Below are 21,739 nucleotides of genomic sequence, written 5' to 3'. Positions count from 1 at the left end.
TAGTCGATGTACGGGGAAATGCCTTCCCATTGAGAGGGGGCAGTGTAGCGCTCATTGCTGTATAAGCAAAGTTACAATTAATCAAGTGGGGGGAACCCTATTGGCATGATCTGTAGGGTGTTGACCTTTCACTCCAGCAACCCAGGTTCGTTTCCCTGCTACAACCAATAAAGATGTCCTGAACAAGCTGGATGGTCCTGAATTTTACTTCCTTTTCAGGTCATGTGGTTATAGAAAAAATCCCTGGAACAAGAGAGTGAAAAGGGGTTGACATTCTGAGCCTGTTTAACACTGAACAAAAATATAAAAGGATCAATGCAAAATGTCAAAGATTTTACTGAGTTAATTTCATATAAGGCAATCAATCAACTGAAATTGATTTATTAGGCCTTAATTTATGGATTTCACATGACTGGGAATACACATATGCATATGTTTGTTACAGATACTTACAATTTTTTAAAGGTAGGGGCGTGGATCAGAAAACCAGTCAGTATCTGGTGTGACCACCATTTGCCTTATGCAGCGTGACACATCTCCTTCACATAGAGTTGATCCGGCTGTTGATTTTGGACTTTGGAATTTTGTCCCACTTCTCTTCAAAAGCTGTGCGAAGTTGCTGGATTTTGGCGGGAGCTGGAACACGCTGATGTAAACGTCAATCTAAAGCATCCCAAACATGCTCAGTGGGTGACATGTCTGGTGAGTATGCAGGCCATGGAAGAACTGGGACAATTTCAGCTTCTTGTAATTGTGTACAGATCCTTGAGACATTGGGCCGTGCATTATCATGCTGAAACATGAGGTGATGGCGGCGGATGAATGGCATGACTATGGGCTTTAGGATTGTCAGTGGCTTTGTTGTCAAGTTTGGCTCCTTTCCCTCTCTCTGGATCTGGCGTGGCTATGCCTGCTGTGGGAGGTCTGGACCTATCGCCGGGAGCTGCAAGCGTACACTACCCTGGTACTTGTGGGCCCGTGAAAGGTTCCACAAATTGTGTGAGGGGTAGAAATGGGCAGATTTCTCAGGCACACTTCAAACTGCAAGACAGCCATTTACATACAGTTGAAGTCAGAAGTTTACATACACCTTAGCCAAATACATTTAAATTCAGTTTTTCACAAATCCTGACATGTAATCCTAGTAGGAATTCCCTGTCTTAGGTCAGTTAGGATCACCACTTTATTTTAGGAATGTGAAATGTCAGAATAAGCCCCCCCCCCCCCTTTTTCCTCCAAACATAACGATGGTCACTATGGTCAAACAGTTCTATTTTAAGAGGACATTTCTCCAAAAAGTACGATCTTTGTCCTCATGTACAGTTGCAAACCGTAGTATGGCTGTTTTATGGCGGTTTTGGAGCAGTGGCTTCTTCCTTGCTGAGCGGCCTTTCAGGTTATGTCGATATAGGACTCGTTTTACTGTTTCCTCCAGCATCTTCACAAGGTCCTTTGCTGTTGTTCTGGGAATGATTTGCACTTTTCACACCAAAGTACTTTCATCTCTAGGAGACAGAACGCGTCTCCTTCCTGAGCGTTATGACGGCTGCGTGGTCCCATGGTGTTTATACTTGCGTACTATTGTTGGTACAGATGAACGTGGTACCTACAAGCGTTTGGAAATTGCTCTCAAGGATGAACCAGACTTGTGGAGGTCTACAATTTTTTTCTGAGGTTTTGGCTGATTGCTTTTGATATTCCTATGATGTCAAGCAAAGAGGCCCCGAGTTTGAAGGTAAGCCTTGAAATACATCCACAGGTACACCTCCAATTGACTCAATTGCATCATTTGACAGAAGCTTCTAAATCCATGACATCATTTTCTGTAATTTTCCAACAACAAGACTGATGAACCAAACTACTCAGTAATCTCCTCCATATAGCCTAACTCTCACACACTCACATACACACGTGCAAACACAAATATAAATCGTTTTTTTTTTGTGATTAGTGATCAATTAATTGATATATTTACAATTAGTAGTTTTGTTATCATTTTAACAAACCTTTTTTATTTTTCGTACTTTTGTACTTTAAAATGTTTTGTTGTACTGTGTTTTTTTAAAACTTTTTTATCTGTATTGTTGTCGATCACTTGTTTTCTTTGGAGCAAATATATTAAACTTCAACTTAAAACTTAACTTTGGGTACCATTAACTGACTATTTAGCAGTCTGGCTATTTAGCAGTCTCATGGCTTGTGGGTAAAAGCTGTCTCGGGAGCCTGTTGGTCTGAGAGCAGATGCTCCAGTACGGTTTGCCGGACAGTAGCAGAGTGAACAGTCTATGGCTTGGGTGGCTGGAGTCTTTGGCCATTTTTTTTTTCGAGCCTTCCTTTCACACTGCCTGATATAGAGGTCCTGGATGGCAGGGAGCTTGGCCCCAGTGAAGTACTGGGCTGGGATTGAAAATAAAAATAAAAATAAATTGAATAGAAATCTAGGACACAACACTACATAAAGAGAGACCTAAGACAACAACAGCATGGCAGCAACACATGACAACACAGCATGGTAGCAACACAACATGACAACAACATGGTAGCAACACAACACTGCAGCAGCACAACATAGTAGCAGCACAAAACAAGGTACAAATATTGTTGGGCACAGACAACAGCAATAAGGGCAAGAAGGTAGAGACAACAATACATCGAGCAAAGCAGCCACAACTGTCAGTAAGAGTGTCCATGATTGAGTCTTTGAATGAAGAGATTGAGATAAAACTGTCCGTTTGAGTGTTTGTTGCAGCTCATTCCAGTCACTAGCTGCAGCGAACTGAAAAGACAAGCAACCCAGGGATGTGTGTGCTTTGGGGACCTTTAATAGAATGTGACTGGCAGAACGGGTGTTGTATGTGGAGGTTGAGGGCTTCAGCAGATATTTCAGATAAGGGGGAGTGAGGCCGAAGATAGTTTTATAAATAAGCAACAACCAGTGGGCCTTGCGACCGGTATACAGAGATGACCAGTTTACAGAGGAGTATGGAGTGCAGTGATGTGTCCTATAAGGAACAATGGTGGCAAATCTGATGGCCGGATGGTAAAGAATATCTAGTCGCTCGAGAACACCCTTACCTGCCGATCTATAAATTACGTCTCTGTAATCTAGCATGGGTATGATGGTCTTCTGAATCAGGGTTAGTTTGTCAGCTGGGGTGAAAGAGGAGTGATTACGTCAGAGGAAACCATGTCTAGATTTAACTTTAGCCTGCAGCTTTGATATGTGCTGAGAGAAGAACAATGTACCGTCTAGCCATACTCCCAAACACTTGTGTGAGGTGACTACCTCAAGCTCTAACAAATTTTGATGATGGTGCTGGAGTCGTGCGTGGCCATGCAGTCGTAGGGGAACAGAGAGTACTAAGGGGACTAAGCACACACCCCTGAGGGGCCCCCGTGGTGAGATTCAGTGTGGGGGAGGTGTTGCTGCCTACCCTTACCACCTGGGTGCAGCCCGTCAGGAAGTCCAGGATCCAGTTACAGAGGTAGGGGTTAAGCCCCCGGATGCCAAGCTTGGTGATGAGCTCGGCGGGGTCTATGGTGTTGAACGCTGAGCTGTAGTCTATGGACAGCATTCTCACATAGTTATTTCCCTTCTTGTCCTGTTGGGTGAGGACAGTGTGAAGTGCAGATCCATCTGTGGATCTGTTGGGGAGGTATGCAAATTCGAGTGGGTCTAGGGTGTCTGGGATGATGGTGTGTTAATGTGTGTCATGACTAGGGCTATTACGGTACCGCCACACCGGCGGTCACAAGTCATGACTGCAGGCAAATTCCACGTGACCACTTGGTCACAATAACTAACATTCTCCAAAACTGCGCTCTGATGCTGCTGCTGGTCATTAGTAGCCTACCAAACTTGCTAAATGCCTGATACTCAGCACTCTATTGTCCCTCTAATCACTCTGACATCAATGCAAATGCACTTGAACATCTAATCAAACACTTAATGAAAGCCCATGAGCTCATGTTTGCGCAACATTTCTATAGGCTATGCAATTGCGTGAGAAAACAGAGTTTTGATGGCCACTATTAAAAAGATGAGGATCCCATCAGCTTTCTATAGGCTGGGCCTACTATATTTATTTCTCAACTTTCCTAATATCAAGCACATTGCTTCACTTTACAACAGGAGTAGAGCCTACCTGTCTGGCATGAAAATGAACCCCGGGAATAGCATCCTCCATTTGCTTTTTTTGCGACTTTTTCAAATCATAGTGGCACACCTCATGTAGCCTAGCCCATAGGCCTATATATTTTGATAAGATTGTATCACAAGTGAAGTGGCCAAATAACTTCTTCAAATGAAGCACATTAATTCGCTTTGCAACTGGTGTAGAGCCTAACTGGTACACATAGGCGGCATTTGAGTTTCAAGTTTGGGGAAGATAATGTTCACCATAAAAATGCACCTTTATAATAAAACACTACATGCCTAATAGCATTTGCGGTCACTTTTTAAAATGGTGTTTTTCTGCTAATTGATTGCATTTTTGAACATTCGCGCTTATAGCCTACTGCCGTGTGCGCATTGCTGCGCTCATAATGTGAAGAAATAGCCCAATAGTTTATCAACATTTTAAGCGAAACATTCTGATCTGTCTCATTTCTTTAAAAAAAAATGTTGATGCAAGTGGTTGTCATAATTTGGGATCTTTCGCATCCCACAACTGTCCCAGAGTATGTTTGGAATATTTATTTCTCGCACAGAAGGACAAGTTGACCAATAAAATAGGTTAACTTTTGTACTATGGGGGATAGTAGATTGACATAGGCTAGTGCTTTTGCTATTAGTTAGGACTATTCTTGTTAGTCGACGAAAAGTAAGGACAGTTCTAGTATTTCAATTTGGGCCTTGAAATTCAGTAAGAAAGACATGCGCAGTTGCATCCCTGATGTGTCTGTCTTCACTTGTAGCCTACTTTGGAGATGAGATGACTTCATAATATGAAATAATGTCATGGAATTCTAACCAAATCTTGTCTGCTAAATGAACTAGTGTAGCCCACAGCCATTTGGCAGAGCCAGATCAGGACCTAACATAAGGACAACTCAGAGTATGCTATTCTGTTCTTCTGAAATAGACTGCATTTTCTTCATGTCATGCTTCTTTAGACGTGTCTAAAATAAATAATGGATTTATTGTGATGGTGAAGGCTATATTAAATGGATTTATTAGACTTTTTACAATGTAGATGTTCCAAAGGTCTGCATCAGTGGCTTGTAGGCTGTGTGTGGAAGACAGGAGATGTTAAACATGTTCATGTTAATTAACGGTCAATTACCCATGAGACCGGCAGTTATTTGCTTGACAATCAGCAGCTGAGACAATGTCATGACCGCCACAGCCCTAGTCATGGAGGTTTTGGAAAGCAGGACTTATGTCTGGCTTATGTGTCATTGCTGTGACGTCTGATGTCTGGAAACTTAAGTTGCCTTCCCAGGTTGACATTCAGCTCCTCGTCTTGAGCTGTTGCGAGAAGACCTGTCGAACTGGTGTTGGCTTTTTTCCAGCTCTGACGAATGCGATAACCTGCTTCGCTGGTTGAAGGCCCTTTCAGTGGCTGATCCCCTTTCAATGGCTGATCCCACTGCTATGGCTTTAAGCACCAGGTCGTTGCACCAGCAGTTGCGACCCTCGCCTATGGCTTTAAGCACCAGGTCGTTGCGCCAGCAGTTGCGACCCTCGCCTATGGCTTTTGAGCAGCAGCTGAGGATGTACTCAAGGGTTCCTCTCTTTAGGCACAGCAGATGGTGAATCAGCCTTACCCCAGCAGAACAGGTTAGATGGGCTTAGTAGGACATGGACTACACCCTGATGAAGACAGCTTGGCTGTTGAAATATTGGTTACTACCAACGTTCCTGCTGACTCCGTCCTTGACTGCTGCTCACACTTCCTCCTGCACCAGCTTCCACCTGTCTTTCCTTTGGGCCTTGTCGTAGCAGGCTGTTGTAATGCTACCAAGGCCATAGCCGCTGTGCCATAGCCGTGACTTAGCCTGCTCCCTTTCATTCTGAGCACTCCATTTCCTGTCCTCACTTCTATACCAGCCTAGGAGACTTTCGTCTTGTCTCCCTGTATTGCAGCACCTCCCTTGTACGGGTCAACATGAATTCCTCATTCAGGCTCCTGATGTGTAGCTTCAGTTGTTCTTCTGACTGTGCAGGGCGATGCTGCTCAGGCTTCACGGTAATCTCAGGCATTTGCAGAGGTAGCTGCTGACTCTTCTCTCAAAGGTTTCGTAGCAGGACACCATGTTGGTATATCCAGGTCTTGAGCTTGCAAGGTAAACCTGACTTGTCCACTGCAGCCAACCACTCTTCTAGCTCCTGGTTGGATGTCTTGATGGATGATGTATCCCTCAGGCTGCTGTGAAACAGCTTGGCCAGACTCTTTACCAGTTTCTCTGTGACGGATGGGATCTGTGTGTCTTGAATGATGAAGTGGAACTTGTCCACTGTTTTCCCCATCTTCAGCACCAGGGATCTAGACTTCGCTGGCTTTAAGCTCATCCGTGCCCAGGTCGACAAGCTTCTCCAACCGCATCTGAATCCACCTACTCCCTGGGACAGATGTTATTGTCGAAGTCAAGTCGTCCATGAAGGCACTGATAGGAGGGTGTCACATGCCAGACCACCTCAGCTGATATGGCAAGGGCGAACAGTTTCACTGAAATGATGCAGCCCGGGATGATTCCTTTCTCAAGCCTGTGCCATTCCGATGTTGTGGATCCAAATGTGACTCTCAAACTGAAACTGTTTTTATTAGTCCAGTATGAGATCTCTGATCTTGCCTGGGACGTGGTGCCGATCCAGAGCCACATCAACCAGCTTGTTGGGGAATGAAATGCATTAACTTTTAATTAACAAGGCACACCTGTTAATTTAAATACATTCCAGGTGACTGACTAACTCATGAAGCTGGTTGAGAGAATGCCAAGAGTGTGTAAAGCTGTCATCAAGGCAAAGGGTGGCTACTTTGAAGAATCTCAAATATAACATATATTTTGATTTGTTTAACACTTTTTTTGGCTACTACATGATTCCATATGTGTTATTTCATAGTTTTTATGTCTTCACTATTATTCTACAAGGTATAAAATATATATTTTTTAAATTAATAAAAACCCTTCAATGAGTAGGTGTGTCCAAACGTTTGACTCGTACTGTATATTTGGGTTATGTGAGTCTCCTATCCAGAGTGGAAGAAGGGAGTAACGTTGAAGAAACCATAGTAGATGGATTAAAGAAAGCAGTAAATGCTACTCGCCAACGGGATCCTGACATCCTGACAAAAAGGTGGACTTAGTATCGTTTTTTTGCATTGGTTATAAACTGCACAGCGCAAACCAAGACGAAGGAAGAAGAAGAAGGTGGTTGCCATTGGATCAAAGAAAGCCTCATCAACTGAGGGATAGTGAAATGCTACATGTTAAAAGGTGGACTTCGTAATTGTTATTACAGTGGTCATAAAATGTACGGCACAAGTGGAGAAGAAGTGTAAGACAATTTGAATCATTGTGAATGCCGCTGAACGTTTTGGGGTCTTTGTGATTTCACAGCCGAGGCCGTGCAAGAAATCCTGTTAGTGAATGTTCCGTCATCACAGACCTCTGAGCCTGTGTAGGGATGTATTTTGGAGTGGACTGTGATTTGAAGAAGTGGGTTTTCTTAGTTGGTGTGCTTAATTTTGTATGATATCGTTTTCCCCCTTTCCTGCAATGTTTCTTATTCAATACCCCGCCCAGCTGGTAGCGGTAATGCACCATTAAAATTGGATGCCAACTCCCTTTATACCCCATCGAAGAAGAAGATCAACGAAGCCTCGTAAAGTTTTCATGCCAGATGCCTTATTCACCGTAGTGACGTAAATTTAGAGCGACACGCAACAATGGTGAGTGAGCAAGCAGATTTCTTTCTGGCTCATGTTTTGATAAGATATTACAAGGATTTACCGGATTTTGTAGCTTAATATTAAATATGTAGCTTTTTAATTTATACATAAAACACGATTTTATGTATTTGTTAAAAAAAAATTAAACGCCTTCGTGGTATAAAAGCCTAATTATTGTCAGCTACCTTAGCTAGCTGGCTAACGTTAGCTAGCTGTTAACTCTTAAGTTGAATAACGTTACAGCGTTCAGTTTGCAGGTAGCTAACTAGCTAGCATGTTGATTCCCCGATCAGGAAATTCATAGCGGCGATTACGAATCGCACTTAAATAAACTAAAGCTGGCCAACTTAAAGAAACTAAAGATGTCAGCTAGCTAATAAAGTTTAACGTTACCAACAATAAGCTCGATTCAAGGTGCCTCGATTGATTGATTCTACCTCCAGGATATGTAGCTAATGTGTGTATTTATGATTTCAGGGTCAAAGCCAAAGTGGGGGCCATGGACCTGGTGGAGGCAAGAAGGATGACAAGGTGAGCATGACATGGCAACAATCAGAGCCTCTGACAACGCCATCTCTATAGCTACCAGCTGGATCTTTCAGATTTCTGTGTTAACCTGCATTATTCTACTGCCACAAAACATGTCACCATATCATATGCCAACAGGACAAGAAGAAGAAGTATGAGCCTCCCATCCCCACCAGAGTTGGGAAGAGGAAGAAGAAGAGCAAGGGACCAGATGCGGCCAGCAAGCTACCTTTAGGTAGCGTAACTAATGTCCCCTCACTTAGGGAAATGGTTATCTTTATAAATAACCTATGAACTCAATATCTAGCTTGGTGTTTTACATGTTTTTCTGTATGTCATTCCCAACTCTAGCTTTGTAATTTCTTACTCACTCGCTTGTCAAGAGAAACAATATTCATAATGTATGGCAAGGGTAGGCAACTAGATTCAGCCGCGGGGGCCATAACACATATTTTTATTCGTGGGAATACTTGGGAACAGATTTCCTAAACACTTTTTTTTAAGGAATTCCTGGTGATGTCAGTCTTTTTAGACCAAAACTAACACCACCACCTCCCCAGAAACTTTGGGTGGACAAAAATAATCACTTGTGGGCCGGTTTTGGTCCCTGGGCCGCATGTTGCCTACCCCTGACGTATGCTATGTGTGTTTCCCCCTGACGTATGCAGTCACCCCTCACACCCACTGCCGTCTGAAGCTGCTGAAGCAGGAGAGGATCAAAGACTACCTGCTGATGGAGGAGGAGTTCATCAGGAACCAGGAGCAGATGAAACCGCTGGAGGAAAAACAGGAGGTACTGACTACAGATATATATTACTTTATTAGGTACACCATCCTGTTCACGAAGATGGTTAGTTCCTACAGACAGTGAGCCACGTGGCCGGGCTTGCTAGTTCGCATCCATCCAGGATGGTGCAGGCATCCAGGCATTCAGTTATTGTTTGATTGCACGTTAGAATGGTCAAAATGATTGACCTAAGTGACTCTGAGCGTGGCGTGATCGTCGGTGCCAGGCGCGTCGTTTTCAGTATCTCAGAAACGGCCTCCTGGGCTTTTTTATCCATGACAGTATCTAGAGTTTACTAGAATTTAGGAGAGAAAAGCATTACCTGGTCCGACAAATCCTGGTTCCTGTTGATGGCAGAGTCAAGATTTGGCGTAAGCAGGATGAGTCCATGGCCCCGTCTTGCCTGGTGTCAACAGTACAGTCTGGTAGCGGTGGTGAAATGGTGTTGGGGAATGTTTACCTGGCACACATTAGGTCCCTTGATACCAATTGAGCCACATTTCCATGCAACGAAGAATTCAGGATGTTCTGGAGGTAAAGGGGTGTACGTAATAAACTGGCCGCAGAGTTTGTAATACCATATTGTATGTATGTATGTGTATATATAATACTATATTACTGTAGTTTATCAGATGAAACCACTAAAGGAGAAACAGTACTGATACAGTAAACTCTGTGGGACATTTGACTTAAAAATATATATTTTTTTGTAATTTAGCCCACATTCTTATTCAGAGCCACTTAGTTAGTGCATTCGTCTTAAGATGGCTAGGTGGGACAACCACGTGTCTGATTGCTAAATTAATTTCCCTTTTCACGGGATAATAATGAATCACTTGATTTACTTGAGAAACATGCCTTAGGCTATGTCAATTCAACTCATAAGTTGTTTTGCATGTATTTCCTGTTCTGCAGGAGGAGAGGTCCAAGGTGGATGACCTGAGGGGAACACCCATGTCTGTGGGGAACCTGGAGGAGATCATTGATGACAACCATGCCATCGTGTCTACGTCAGTAGGGTCAGAGCACTATGTCAGCATCCTCTCCTTCGTAGACAAAGACCTGCTGGAGCCCGGCTGCTCTGTACTACTCAACCACAAGGTACTGACATATCTGCTCTGTACCACTCAACCACAAGCTACTGACATATCTGCTCTGTACCACTCAACCACAAGCTACTGACATATCTGCTCTGTACCGCTCAACCACAAGGTACTGACATATCTGCTCTGTACCACTCAACCACAAGGTACTGACATATCTGCTCTGTACCGCTCAACCACAAGGTACTGACATATCTGCTCTGTACCACTCAACCACAAGGTACTGACATATCTGCTCTGTACCACTCAACCACAAGGTACTGACATATCTGCTCTGTACCACTCAACCACAAGGTACTGACATATCTGCTCTGTACCACTCAACCACAAGGTACTGACATATCTGCTCTGTACCACTCAACCACAAGGTACTGACATATCTGCTCTGTACCACTCAACCACAAGGTACTGACATATCTGCTCTGTACCACTCAACCACAAGCTACTGACATATCTGCTCTGTACCACTCAACCACAAGGTACTGACATATCTGCTCTGTACCACTCAACCACAAGGTACTGACATATCTGCTCTGTACCACTCAACCACAAGGTACTGACATATTTGCTCTGTACCACTCAACCACAAGGTATTGACATATCTGCTCTGTACCACTCAACCACAAGCTACTGACATATCTGCTCTGTACCACTCAACCACAAGGTACTGACATATAAAATCAGCAAAAAAAGAAATGTCCCTTTTTCAGGACCCTGTTCGTAAAAATCCAAGTACCTTCACAGATCTTCATTGTAAAGGTTTAAACCCTTTACAATGAAGATCTGTGAAGTTTCCCATGCTTGTTCAATGAACCATAAACAATTCATGATCATGCACCTGTGGAACGGTCGTTAAGACACTAACAGCTTACAGACAGTAGGCAATTAAGGTCACATTTATGACAACTTAGAACAAAGGGGGGGTCAAAAGTAACAGTCAGTATCTGGTGTGGCCACTTGCTGCATTAAGTACTGCAGTGCATCATATCCTCATGGACTGCACCAGATTTGCCAGTTCTTGCTTCTTGCTCTTCCACCAAGGCACCTGCAAGTTCCCGGACATTTCAGGGGGGAATGGCCCTAGCCCTCAATCCCATAGACGTGCTCTATGGGATTGAGATCCGGGGTCTTCGCTGGCCGTGGCAGAACGCTGACATTCCTGTCTTGCAGGAAATCATGCACAGAACAAGCAGTATTATGGCTGGTGACATTGTCATGCTGGAGAGTCATATCAGGATGAGCCTGCAGGAAGGATATCACATGAGGGAGAAGGATGTCTTCCCTGTAACACACAGCGTTGAGATTGCCTGCAATGACAACAAGCTCAGTCTGACGAGGCAGTGACACACCACCCCAGACCATGACGGACCCTCCACCTCCAAGTCGATCCCACTCCAGAGTACAGGCCTCGGTGTAACGCTCATTCCTTCGACGATAAACGCAAATCCGACCATCACCCCTGGTGAGACAAAACCGCGACTCGTCAGTGAAGAGCACTTTTTGCCAGTCCTGTCTGGTCCAGCGACAGTGGGTTTGTGCTCATAGGGGACGTTGTTGCCGGTGATGACTGGTGAGGACCTGCCTTACAACAGGCCTACAAGCAATCAGTCCAGCCTCTCTCAGCCTATTGCAGACAGTCTGAGCACTGATGGCGGGATTGTGCTTTCCTGGTATAACTCGGGCAGTTGTTGTTGACATCCTGTACCTGTCCCGCAGGTGTGATGTTCAGATGTACCGATCCTGTGCAGATGTTGTTACACGTGGTCTGCCACTGCGAGGACGATCAGCTGTCCGTCCTGTCTCCCTGTAGCGCTGTCTTAGGCGTCTCACAGTACAGACATTGCAATTTATTGCCATGGCCACATCGGCAGTCCTCATGCCTCCTTGCAGCATGCCTAAGGCACATTCACACAGATGAGCAGGGACCCTGGGCATCTTTCTTTTGGTGTTTTTCAGACTCAGTAGAAACGCCTCTTTAGTGTCCTAAGTTTTCATAACTGTGACCTAAATTGCCTACCGTCTGTAAGCTGTTAGTGTCTTAACGACCGCTCCACAGGTGCATGTTCATTAATTGTTTATGGTTCATTGAACAAGCATGGGAAACAGTGTTTAAACCCATTACAATAAGCATGGGAAACAGTGTTTACACCCATTACAATAAGCATGGGAAACAGTGTTTAAACCCATTACAATAAGCATGGGAAACAGTGTTTAAACCCTTTACAATAAGCATGGGAAACAGTGTTTAAACCCATTACAATAAGCATGGGAAACAGTGTTTAAACCCATTACAATAAGCATGGGAAACAGTGTTTAAACCCATTACAATAAGCATGGGAAACAGTGTTTAAACCCATTACAATAAGCATGGGAAACCAGTGTTTAAACCCATTACAATAAGCATGGGAAACCAGTGTTTAAACCCATTACAATAAGCATGGGAAACAGTGTTTAAACCCATTACAATAAGCATGGGAAACAGTGTTTAAACCCATTACAATAAGCATGGGAAACAGTGTTTAAACCCATTACAATAAGCATGGGAAACAGTGTTTAAACCCATTACAATAAGCATGGGAAACCAGTGTTTAAACCCATTACAATAAGCATGGGAAACAGTGTTTAAACCCATTACAATAAGCATGGGAAACAGTGTTTAAACCCTTTACAGTGAAGATCTGTGAAGTTATTTAGATTTTTACAGATTATCTTTGAAAGACAGGGTCCTGAAAAAGGGACGTTTCTTTTTTTGCTGAGTTTATATCTGCTCTGTACTAAACCACAAAGTAAAGAGAACTGTCTACCCATAGTCAGGAATGAAGCCTCTGAATTTGGCTTGTTGTTGTCGTTAATAATTTTTACATTAATTAATTGCATTGTAAACCGAGATGTTATATGTTTTTAATCTTTGACAATATAAGTGTGTTAAGCCAAAGTCCCCATTGTGTGGGGAAACGTATTTCTGTTATGATGTGTGAGTGACGTTGATTGACTGTGTTCCATGTTTGTTCTCTAGGTCCATGCTGTGATTGGTGTCCTGATGGACGACACTGATCCCCTGGTCACGGTGATGAAGGTGGAGAAGGCCCCTCAGGAGACCTACGCTGACATAGGAGGTCTGGACAGCCAGATCCAGGAGATCAAGGTACAAGATCACAGCCTTTACAACACAGCAGCTATCTGACATAGGTCTGGACAGCCAGATCCACATGATCAAGGCACAACAGAGGGCATCACCCTACATAACACACTCTATAACACTACATTACATAGACTTTATAACACAGCTACTATCTGACATAGGAGGTCTGGACAGCCAGATCCACATGATCAAGGCACAACAGAGGGCATCACCCTACATAACACACTCTATAACACTACATTACATAGACTTTATAACACTACAAGCTGTAACACAGTAACTACCAGTGGTAATAACCATGTCTTTACCCTGTAACTAACCAGTATAAACAGCTTGAGAGGGGAGGGACATACTATACTCCCCATGTTCGTTAACACTATACATTTCATGGTGACTGCCATAATAACAGTTGATGTTGTACTGTAGGAGTCCGTGGAGCTGCCTCTCACCCACCCTGAGTACTATGAGGAGATGGGCATCAAGCCTCCTAAAGGAGTCATCCTCTATGGAGCACCTGGCACTGGTGAGTTAGATCAATATTTAACCATTCACGTTCTTCCACGCTAAGTTGTTTTAGAAAAATGTTCCTGGTTATTCAAGAGGAAATGATTTCCAAAGTTGTTCAAAACTGTTTACACAACAAGAAGCACCAAAACAACGTACATAATCCCTGAGACATGCATAGCAACGAGCAGTATGTACAGGCAAACAGACATTGAAATCCTATGACGTAATGAACGGTGTGAGCCTGTTTGTGTGTCTCTGCTGATGTCTCTGTTTGCCTCTCTGTGTTAGGTAAGACCCTGCTGGCCAAGGCGGTGGCCAACCAGACGTCAGCTACGTTCCTGCGTGTGGTGGGCTCTGAGCTGATTCAGAAGTACCTGGGGGACGGGCCCAAGCTGGTCAGAGAGCTGTTCAGGGTGGCAGAGGAACACGCACCATCCATCGTCTTCATCGATGAGATAGATGCCATCGGCACTAAAAGGTACTAAAATACTTCCAGTTGGATCCACTGGTAACACCAGGGCTCCAGAGTTGTGTTCACTAGGCACGGAAGTGGAAGGAAACAGACTGAAACGGAGAGGGACTACCTGGACACGTGTTTATTTTCCATTGTAAAACTTTTTAGATCTTCCTCAGTTGTGTGCCCTAATGAACACAACCCAGGACTGTTTCTCTACTCGGACTATCCACTGTGTGTTTCTCTCACGCACAGATATGACTCTAACTCTGGAGGAGAACGGGAGATCCAGAGGACTTTGCTGGAGCTTCTCAACCAGCTGGATGGTTTTGACTCTAGAGGAGATGTGAAGGTGATCATGGCCACCAACAGGATAGAGACTCTGGACCCTGCCCTCATCAGGCCTGGTAAGATGCTCTCAGCAGGATCTGAAAAATTGAGCCTATTTTGACATTTTGATATATAAATGGACCAATAGAGCTGTACACTTGGACAGGGATAAAGGTGTATATTGAGGATTGAGATTGTACTATAAAATGAATGCAGATTTAATTTCCTCATTCTGAACACCTTTTCATTAGTGAACAACAGATGGAGCTCTCAAAGCTCTTCTACACAACTCAAATCAAAAGCAACAACATTCACTGAAGCCATTTGAGCAAAGCAACCTTTATCTCCACACACTGTTGAGTCCATCTCAATAAGTATTCTATTCTAGAATCGGAATGAGTAGAACCGAACAGCCATTCTCTTCGTGATGTTCCATGCCATCTTCACCTCCTGGTTATGTGGTTCTTCCAGGGCGTATTGACAGGAAGATCGAGTTCCCCCTGCCTGATGAGAAGACCAAGCGGAGGATCTTCAACATCCACACCAGCAGGATGACCGTAGCAGACGACGTCACCCTGGACGACCTGATCTTAGCTAAAGATGACCTATCAGGAGCTGACATCAAGGTAATATGGCTGGCCAGGGTTTCCACCACCGCTGTAGGCCAGATGCACTTTTTTTGTAGGATCATTAGTAGTTCTGCGCAGTCTGACTGTAATGTAGTCCATCTCAAACACACACTATGGCTGTCCAGGGTTCCCACTACCAATACTTACATGAGGTAGGCCCCCCAGTCAAGCACTGTGCATGCCCAAAAATGACTGACCTCTATTGGTTTCAATTGAATGTTGTGTGTTTTTTAGCTCTGAGTGTTGCCTTACATATGTTTGAAAACCACCTAGGGGAAACAGGGCTGTAGAACACATTACCTAGGGGAAACAGGACTGTAGAACACATTAACCTAGGGGAAACAGGGATGTAGAACACATTACCTAGGGGAAACAGGGCTGTAGAACACATTACCTAGGGGGAACAGGGCTGTAGAACACATTACCTAGGGGGAACAGGGCTGTAGAACACATTTACCTAGGGGAAACAGGGCTGTAGAACACATTTACCTAGGGGAAACAGGACTGTAGAACACATTAACCTAGGGGAAACAGGACTGTAGAACACATTAACCTAGGGGAAACAGGACTGTAGAACACATTAACCTAGGGGAAACAGGACTGTAGAACACATTAACCTAGGGGAAACAGGACTGTAGAACACATTAACCTAGGGGAAACAGGACTGTAGAACACATTAACCTAGGGGAAACAGGACTGTAGAACACATTACCTAGGGGAAACAGGACTGTAGAACACATTAACCTAGGGGAAACAGGACTGTAGAACACATTAACCTAGGGGAAACAGGACTGTAGAACACATTAACCTAGGGGAAACAGGACTGTAGAACACATTAACCTAGGGGAAACAGGACTGTAGAACACATTACCTAGGGGAAACAGGGCTGTAGAACACATTTACCTAGGGGAAACAGGACTGTAGAACACATTAACCTAGGGGAAACAGGGCTGTAGAACACATTACCTAGGGGAAACAGGGCTGTAGAACACATTACCTAGGGGGAACAGGACTGTAGAACACATTAACCTAGGGGAAACAGGACTGTAGAACACATTAACCTAGGGGAAACAGGACTGTAGAACACATTAACCTAGGGGAAACAGGACTGTAGAACACATTAACCTAGGGGAAACAGGACTGTAGAACACATTAACCTAGGGGAAACAGGACTGTAGAACACATTAACCTAGGGGAAACAGGACTGTAGAACACATTAACCTAGGGGAAACAGGACTGTAGAACACATTAACCTAGGGGAAACAGGACTGTAGAACACATTACCTAGGGGAAACAGGGCTGTAGAACACATTTACCTAGGGGAAACAGGACTGTAGAACACATTAACCTAGGGGAAACAGGACTGTAGAACACATTAACCTAGGGGAAACAGGCCTGTAGAACACATTTACCCAGGGGAAACAGGACTGTAGAACACATTAACCTAGGGGAAACAGGACTGTAGAACACATTTACCTAGGGGAAACGGGGCTGTAGAACACATTAACCTAGGGGAAACAGGGCTGTAGAACACATTACCTAGGGGGAACAGGGCTGTAGAACACATTTACCTAGGGGAAACAGGGCTGTAGAACACATTTACCTAGGGGAAACAGGACTGTAGAACACATTAACCTAGGGGAAACAGGACTGTAGAACACATTAACCTAGGGGAAACAGGACTGTAGAACACATTAACCTAGGGGAAACAGGACTGTAGAACACATTAACCTAGGGGAAACAGGACTGTAGAACACATTAACCTAGGGGAAACAGGACTGTAGAACACATTAACCTAGGGGAAACAGGACTGTAGAACACATTACCTAGGGGAAACAGGACTGTAGAACACATTAACCTAGGGGAAACAGGACTGTAGAACACATTAACCTAGGGGAAACAGGACTGTAGAACACATTAACCTAGGGGAAACAGGACTGTAGAACACATTAACCTAGGGGAAACAGGACTGTAGAACACATTACCTAGGGGAAACAGGGCTGTAGAACACATTTACCTAGGGGAAACAGGACTGTAGAACACATTAACCTAGGGGAAACAGGGCTGTAGAACACATTACCTAGGGGAAACAGGGCTGTAGAACACATTACCTAGGGGGAACAGGACTGTAGAACACATTAACCTAGGGGAAACAGGACTGTAGAACACATTAACCTAGGGGAAACAGGACTGTAGAACACATTAACCTAGGGGAAACAGGACTGTAGAACACATTAACCTAGGGGAAACAGGACTGTAGAACACATTAACCTAGGGGAAACAGGACTGTAGAACACATTAACCTAGGGGAAACAGGACTGTAGAACACATTAACCTAGGGGAAACAGGACTGTAGAACACATTACCTAGGGGAAACAGGGCTGTAGAACACATTTACCTAGGGGAAACAGGACTGTAGAACACATTAACCTAGGGGAAACAGGACTGTAGAACACATTAACCTAGGGGAAACAGGCCTGTAGAACACATTTACCCAGGGGAAACAGGACTGTAGAACACATTAACCTAGGGGAAACAGGACTGTAGAACACATTTACCTAGGGGAAACGGGGCTGTAGAACACATTAACCTAGGGGAAACAGGGCTGTAGAACACATTTACCTAGGGGAAACAGGCCTGTAGAACACATTAGTGCCTCGAGGCACACCAGAGGATTACGATGTTTGGAACACAAACTCCCATTGACTTGACTGTGCTGCCCTCTTGTGACAGCTCTTTACTTTTACAGTACATCTTTTGTTCCTCCCTCATTCCTATGTTCCCACTACATCTATTTTACCATGTTAAATCAGTGATATTTGTAAAGAAATGGAGACGAGGATACAGTTTGAAACCGTCTGAACAGGGCCCTTTTTCTGTTACATTTCTATCTGTATTTGAAAGCCATAATCTTCTGAGACTAACCTGTCCTCTCATCCTTCAGGCCATCTGTACTGAGGCTGGCCTCATGGCCCTGAGAGAGCGCAGGATGAAGGTCACCAATGAAGACTTCAAGAAGTCCAAGGAGAATGTGCTGTACAAGAAACAGGAGGGCACACCAGAGGGCCTGTACCTCTAACCTATAACCCCTGACCTATAACCCCTGACCAGTCCGCAGTGTGAAAGAGGAGTCTGGCTGTCTCTTCACAGAACGGAGTTTTGATATATTTTGTTGCATGTTACGTTGGACTCAACACTCCCACGGTCTACCTTTATGTGCTATGATATGACAGACAATAAATACAAGAGTTTGAATGTGAGAGAAGTGTTGTTATTCATTGTCCCATATATGATTATATATTCCCCTCCATGTTATCTCACTTTAGTAGAGGTAGTGTTGCGTAGCTAGTGTCTAACCGTTTGGAGAAGCCTGGAAATCTTGGCTACAGTAGAAGCAGTGTTACTTGGCAGACGGTATGCATCATACCCACTTGTGGGTCAATTCAATAACTGTGGTTCATTAACTCAGGAAATAATCTTCATATCTTAATTTAAGTTCACAAACTAAGACGTCTCAGCCACTGCAGTTCATTTGATTCACGCAGCAGAAAAGCAACATTGATTTAACTGCTCTTGATGTGGGGGCCAAGTGTAACTTGGTACTCAGCACAACGCTTGCTTGAGTGAAAATGCTGCATGCAGCCCTGCCCTCTTTCTCTCTGACATCCCCTTATTAAATCAGTCACGTAGTTCAAATGCAACACTGGAATGAGACCTTTGGCCTGCCATGGATAATAACTGAGGGTGACTGAGCTGAGCCACACCAGGCCAGCAGGCAGGGGAGACGGTTGACCTGCCATGGATAATAACAGAGTGACTGAGCTGAGCCACACCAGGCCAGCAGGCAGGGGAGACGGTTGACCTGCCATGGATAATAACTGAGGGTGACTGAGCTGAGCCACACCAGGCCAGCAGGCAGGGGAGACGGTTGACCTGCCATGGATAATAACAGAGTGACTGAGCTGAGCCACACCAGGCCAGCAGGCAGGGGAGACGGTTGACCTGCCATGGATAATAACAGAGTGACTGAGCTGAGCCACACCAGGCCAGCAGGCAGGGGAGACGGTTGACCTGCCATGGATAATAACTGAGGGTGACTGAGCTGAGCCACACCAGGCCAGCAGGCAGGGGAGACGGTTGACCTGCCATGGATAATAACTGAGGGTGACTGAGCTGAGCCACACCAGGCCAGCAGGCAGGGGAGACGGTTGACCTGCCATGGATAATAACAGAGTGACTGAGCTGAGCCACACCAGGCCAGCAGGCAGGGGAGACGGTTGGCCTGCCATGGATAATAACTTGAGGGTGACTGAGCTGAGCCACACCAGGCCAGCAGGCAGGGGAGACGGTTGGCCTGCCATGGATAATAACAGAGTGACTGAGCTGAGCCACACCAGGCCAGCAGGCAGGGGAGACGGTTGGCCTGCCATGGATAATAACAGAGTGACTGAGCTGAGCCACACCAGGCCAGCAGGCAGGGGAGATGGTTGGCCTGCCATAGATATTAACAGAGTGACTGAGCTGAGCCACACCAGGCCAGCAGGCAGGGGAGACGGCCTGTCACAGATATTAACAGAGTGACTCTGAGCTGAGACATACCAGGCCTGCAAGCAAGGGGAGACAGTTGGTAGTGAATGTGTAGGCCTAGCCTACGTGGTTATAACTACTGGTGTTTTTAAATTTAACTTGGCCAGTCAGTTAAGAAATGATTTACAATGACGACCAAACCCGGACGACGCTGGGCCAATGGGAGTCCCATAGGGCGCAGCACAAATCACAGCCGGTTGTGATACAGCCTGGAATCAAACAAGGGTCTGTAGTGATGCCTCTAGTGCCTTAGACCGCGGAGTTAGCCCCCCCCCCCCCCAGTTATTACTGTGTAATAAAGCCTATGTAGTGTGAAAGTGTCAAAGGACAAAGGTTAACCATCTTGTTTCCATGCTCTGGACATTTCATATTCAGAATTTTTTATTGATGACAAATGCAGTGTACCACTGAACTGAGATTTGACGGGTCAACTGACAGAGTGGGAATAGAGAGACAGGTGGAATCTCTCTCTCTCTCTCTTTCTCTCTCTCTCTCTCTCTCTCCCTCTCTCTCTCTGCAGGGTGGAGTCATTGGCAGAGATGGAGGTTGACCTTTCAGTGATGTCTCAGTCAACTGAAGAGGTAAAGATCATGGACACGCTGTATCTGAGGACATCTCTTCAGTCAGGCTGTCATCGACTTCTGTTTTGAAGCTGACTTTAAAAAACAAACTTCATTTCAGGCAGAGACTTCCTAGGTTATTCAAAGACTAATGTTCTGACAGATTGAATTGATCTGAAATGGATTTCTCTGTGGCCAGAGGGAGAGATCATTCTCGTCATCCACCACAAGGTGGCGCCTTAAGTGCGCGTTTTTATAAAAAAGTACACTGACAGACAGGACATGAGAATTAGGCTGGTCACACTTCTTGGCCAACAAATGTCGCATAAAATCTGACATTTGCCTTCAGAAATTGAACACCATCTGCAGAATAAACTACTGTAGCCTATGCCAATCCTAAAATAGCCTTCATTGAAAACATTTGATATTAGCATACTCAACTCACTAGGAAATAGGTAGAATTTACAACATAAGCAACAAACACAACATAGGGACTATTATGCAGGCAAAACTTCTCAAATAAAATATAGAGAGCAGTGTTTTCCCCCATTAAAGGCATTTACACCACCGCAACGATGACGCTCCAGTCTTACGTTCTTACATTTATACATGATTTTCTAGTAGGCAGCGTATCATCCAATGGAAAGTCTTGCACCTCGCAGCATAGAATCTCAGCATTGCCTGCCCGGTAGTCCTCTCCGCTGTCACAAAATACTTACATTTCCAAAGCTTTTAGTAAACCACAATGTAATCTCCATATCTAACAAAATGAGCAGATTAGACAACCTATGGGCGTAAATCGTATTGGTTTTAACTTTGTTACATTTATGGGACTTCCATCTAGCGTTACTGGTGCAATGCAGGTCCGACCTAGCCAATACTTGCGGCCAATACATAATATTGCGGGTCTGGTCTAACCAATCAGACGCAGCGTCACATAACGACACTGCAAATTATCCAGCGTCAGCCAGGTAGCGACTTTATACACTACGAGTATCCTTCCGCTATAGTAAAATAGTCCAATGTAGAAGTTTTGTACTAGAGAAGAGACCGAAACGTTTAGTTTGATTTTATGGCCTTTCGAAGTATCATTGATAGTCATAATGTAACTAATGCGAAATGTATTTCTCAATTATTCACCGGCTCACTTGTTGTTGATGTAGTGTGATTAATTATGTTTTTGCGTCAAAATACAGGGAATATGGAGGTTCCCCTGT

General features: G+C 44.5%; 1 protein-coding gene and 1 long non-coding RNA gene across 2 annotated transcripts; one reads left to right on the top strand and one right to left on the bottom strand.

Annotated features, from left to right (window-relative positions):
* Positions 1-7,151: 7,151 nt before the first annotated feature.
* On the top strand, positions 7,152-18,635 carry LOC110522560 (26S proteasome regulatory subunit 4). Its single transcript, XM_036976195.2, has 11 exons — positions 7,152-7,895; positions 8,373-8,426; positions 8,562-8,658; positions 9,092-9,216; positions 10,126-10,311; positions 13,330-13,458; positions 13,882-13,978; positions 14,251-14,440; positions 14,672-14,823; positions 15,218-15,372; positions 18,320-18,635. Exons 1-11 carry the CDS (start codon positions 7,893-7,895, stop codon positions 18,452-18,454), a joined length of 1,323 nt encoding a protein of 440 aa, XP_036832090.1. The 5' UTR covers positions 7,152-7,892; the 3' UTR covers positions 18,455-18,635.
* A 1,670-nt stretch (positions 18,636-20,305) lies between these two features.
* On the bottom strand, positions 20,306-21,381 carry LOC118964470 (uncharacterized). Its single transcript, XR_005051526.2, has 2 exons — positions 21,124-21,381; positions 20,306-20,618 (listed from the first exon to the last, which is right to left on the bottom strand). It is a non-coding gene; the product is annotated as an uncharacterized LOC118964470 (long non-coding RNA).
* Between the last annotated feature and the right edge of the window lie 358 nt (positions 21,382-21,739).

This window comes from Oncorhynchus mykiss, chromosome 4, assembly GCF_057628025.1.
Source record: "Oncorhynchus mykiss isolate SJ-2025 chromosome 4, ASM5762802v1, whole genome shotgun sequence".
NCBI classification, from domain to species: domain Eukaryota; kingdom Metazoa; phylum Chordata; class Actinopteri; order Salmoniformes; family Salmonidae; genus Oncorhynchus; species Oncorhynchus mykiss.
This window is presented reverse-complemented; position numbering and strand designations above follow the sequence as displayed.

Bases quoted from the DNA above. Each gene is read 5' to 3' on its own strand.
- LOC110522560 (XM_036976195.2), top strand. The intron at 9,217-10,125 runs GTACTGACTACA...CCTGTTCTGCAG, and splicing joins CGCTGGAGGAAAAACAGGAG to GAGGAGAGGTCCAAGGTGGA. The intron at 14,441-14,671 runs GTACTAAAATAC...TCTCACGCACAG, and splicing joins GATGCCATCGGCACTAAAAG to ATATGACTCTAACTCTGGAG.